The sequence below is a fragment of the Rutidosis leptorrhynchoides genome, chromosome 9 (genome assembly GCF_046630445.1).
Source record: "Rutidosis leptorrhynchoides isolate AG116_Rl617_1_P2 chromosome 9, CSIRO_AGI_Rlap_v1, whole genome shotgun sequence".
NCBI lineage: Eukaryota > Viridiplantae > Streptophyta > Magnoliopsida > Asterales > Asteraceae > Rutidosis > Rutidosis leptorrhynchoides.
Window position 1 is genome coordinate 119,054,927 of NC_092341.1, and position 2,574 is coordinate 119,057,500.

The 2,574-nt window shown below is 31.9% G+C and overlaps 1 protein-coding gene across 10 annotated transcripts in view; it reads left to right on the forward strand.

The window, feature by feature from the left end:
* The first annotated feature begins 200 nt into the window (after nt 1-200).
* LOC139866905 (uncharacterized) overlaps nt 201-2,574 on the forward strand; it is a 3,930-nt gene continuing 1,556 nt past the window's right edge. For 3 of the 10 annotated variants that reach the window (XR_011765678.1, XR_011765676.1, XR_011765674.1), the window contains exons 1-4: nt 989-1,345; nt 1,498-1,555; nt 1,646-1,818; nt 2,163-2,225. Coding sequence is in view for 2 of the 10 variants with exons in the window: in XM_071855199.1 (XP_071711300.1) it covers nt 1,653-1,780; nt 2,163-2,225; nt 2,361-2,469 (300 nt within the window). In the remaining 8 variants the exon portion in view is untranslated. Of the gene's footprint in view, nt 338-988; nt 1,346-1,365; nt 1,401-1,497; nt 1,556-1,645; nt 1,819-2,162; nt 2,226-2,360 lie in introns of those variants that run through there. The other 7 variants (XM_071855199.1, XM_071855198.1, XR_011765677.1 and 4 more) reach the window with 6 other exon arrangements.

Genomic DNA, 2,574 nt, shown 5'->3' on the forward strand with positions numbered 1-2,574 from the left:
TTTGAATGACCCTTGGATCAAATATTTACATCACTATACCCCTTCATCCACTGACTATTAATCATCTATCTATCTTAAATAAATACTAGCTAATAAATCAAAAAACCTTGCATGATATACCGAAAATACCCCCTAAATCAAGGAAAAGCACGGGAGCTTGTAAAAAAATTAGGGGTTTCATCAACATTACCGAAGAACATCTTTCATTCCGAAAAACCTTTCTGCCTCATCGTCTCAAATTTCTTTGTTGCTCGATTCAGCGAAAAGATTAATTTTGGGTTCAAGGATATCAATCAGCAGCCTCAAGCAATATTGGCTTAAATCGATTAGACTACAGGTTTGTGTTTGTTTATTACAGCTATTATCGATTAACGAATTCGACCCAGTTGATAATGGATCGTAACCCTTTCAAATGCAAAATTAGGGAACCAAAACATCGTAACATGTACATGATTCAAAACCCTAATTTTAGTATCACATCCCCTTTCGAAACCCTAATTTAATCTCTAACGGATTCGATTTTCATATGTTTTTGGCTCTATTAAGGTTTATTGATTTTTTGTCGACCATCTATATTACTGTGCTAATGAGTTCAACAGGAAAACATACGCAATCAATCGGAAACGGAAGCATTTAACAGGAAAACGACCCAGGATGTGAATGTCAAACCTCAAATTTCATGTTGTACATATGTACTTTGTTTCTTATGAATCATTGTCATTTTTCGTTAACTACTGATATAGATTTTCACTTATCAGATTCATTATATTTCTTAATTAAACAATTTTATGTGTGGAAAAATTGATTTTAACAGTATATTACTCTGATTGAAGTAAGCACATGAAATATCATCTGTTTTTGGTTTTAAGGTTATATTTCTTTATTCTTCTAACCCCTATTTGATTCAACTGGAAAAATAATAATCAAATGATCATTCATGATTATGCTTTTTTATTTTAGTCAGCTTTTTGCATTGGATTATTTTTAATATAATGTAATAATTATTTAAACTATCAATTATGTAAAATGAGTTTGTCAGAATACGGTTGCTTCAAGTTTTTGCCTTCAATGGTGGCAGAAATATGTTACGTTTCTTTCAAGGTTTATTCTTAAATCATCTCATCGACGGGTAAGATTTGACATTCACATCTTGACTAATTTAGGTTCTTTGTCTTCCATGTTGTGCATGGTCCAGATTTCCGAAAGTGGATAGTTTGGAACTGTCTCTAAAAGGTGTTTATTTAAGTTGTTGCTGGTTCATAATCATGAAAGTGTAAATAGGTGCAGATGGAAGTAGTTGCCTTTAATCTACATTGAATCTGCTTGTGGTTCAGATCAACACAAGGTATATCAATAGCATTTCATAGATAACGATATCGGTTTTACATTACCTTTTATGGGTTAGATTTGATAATGTTATTTTAATTTAATTACCTTATTACAATACAAATGTAAAAAATGTGTACTACTAATGTGTTTATGATATCGATTTTGCAGAATAAAATTTTGAACAAAACTTGAGATAACGATATCGGTTTTACATCACCTTTTATGGGTTAGCGGTCCCTTATATCTTACTGATATCCAAGTCATTTTCTTATACTCATTTCATATCAGCTCATAATGTGTAAATATATATTGGCAGCCAAATCATGGGTGGAGTGGTCAATTCATATTCAAATGTCACATTATTAGCTATGTTCTCAACGGTAGATTCCAGCTTATTCTTCTTCAATATGATGAGAACGAGCCATTCACCTATATATGTGACTCACACGAGGTTTGACCAAATCCAAGAGATTTCATATTCTTAATAAGGTTGATTTTCTAAAATATAGTATTTATTTATTAATGGAAGTTTGGTTTTACTTTATCTCAAATGTGGTCAGATAAACAAATTTGGTTAAAAGGAGCTTGAAAAATGGGTCTAATATGTGAAACGGGTTGAAAGTTGTCCAAATTTAGTTATTAGATGTAAATTTCATTAATACCCATGTATAGTAGTTCAATTTTCTTCAGAGTTGTTTATTACTATATCATGTACATAATTATAATCATAATGTGTCTCCAAGGAGGTTATTCGTATTTGCGTAATCACGGATTAGTGACATGATCAAATTGTTTGATTTATGACTTGTTATTTTTTCCCTTTTTATCTGCAGTTTTAAGAGATTTGCCTACCTACCAATATACCATTGCGAGGAAGACACTTATATGAGTTGCACGTAAGTGTCGTGTTATTTTAAAAAGAAAGTATTATGCTAATTGCTTCTTATAATGTTTATGGTCTGGAATCTTATAAACATGTTTATGGTATATGAGTTATGCTTATACTTTCAACACATATGATACTCCTCCAGCGTTATTCTCAAAGGCCACTTATTTGTAAGGATGACCGTGGAATCAGGGTCGACGTGGTTGGCGGGGAACCATAAATACGTAATACGTAGCCACCATTATAATAATACAGTATCCTCTCATCTTATATCTATGATGCTCTATTTTCCTAATCTTTTCATGTTAGCCCCCGTATACTTGCACACACATAACACAAAGGTTGTAATGAAATTCAAG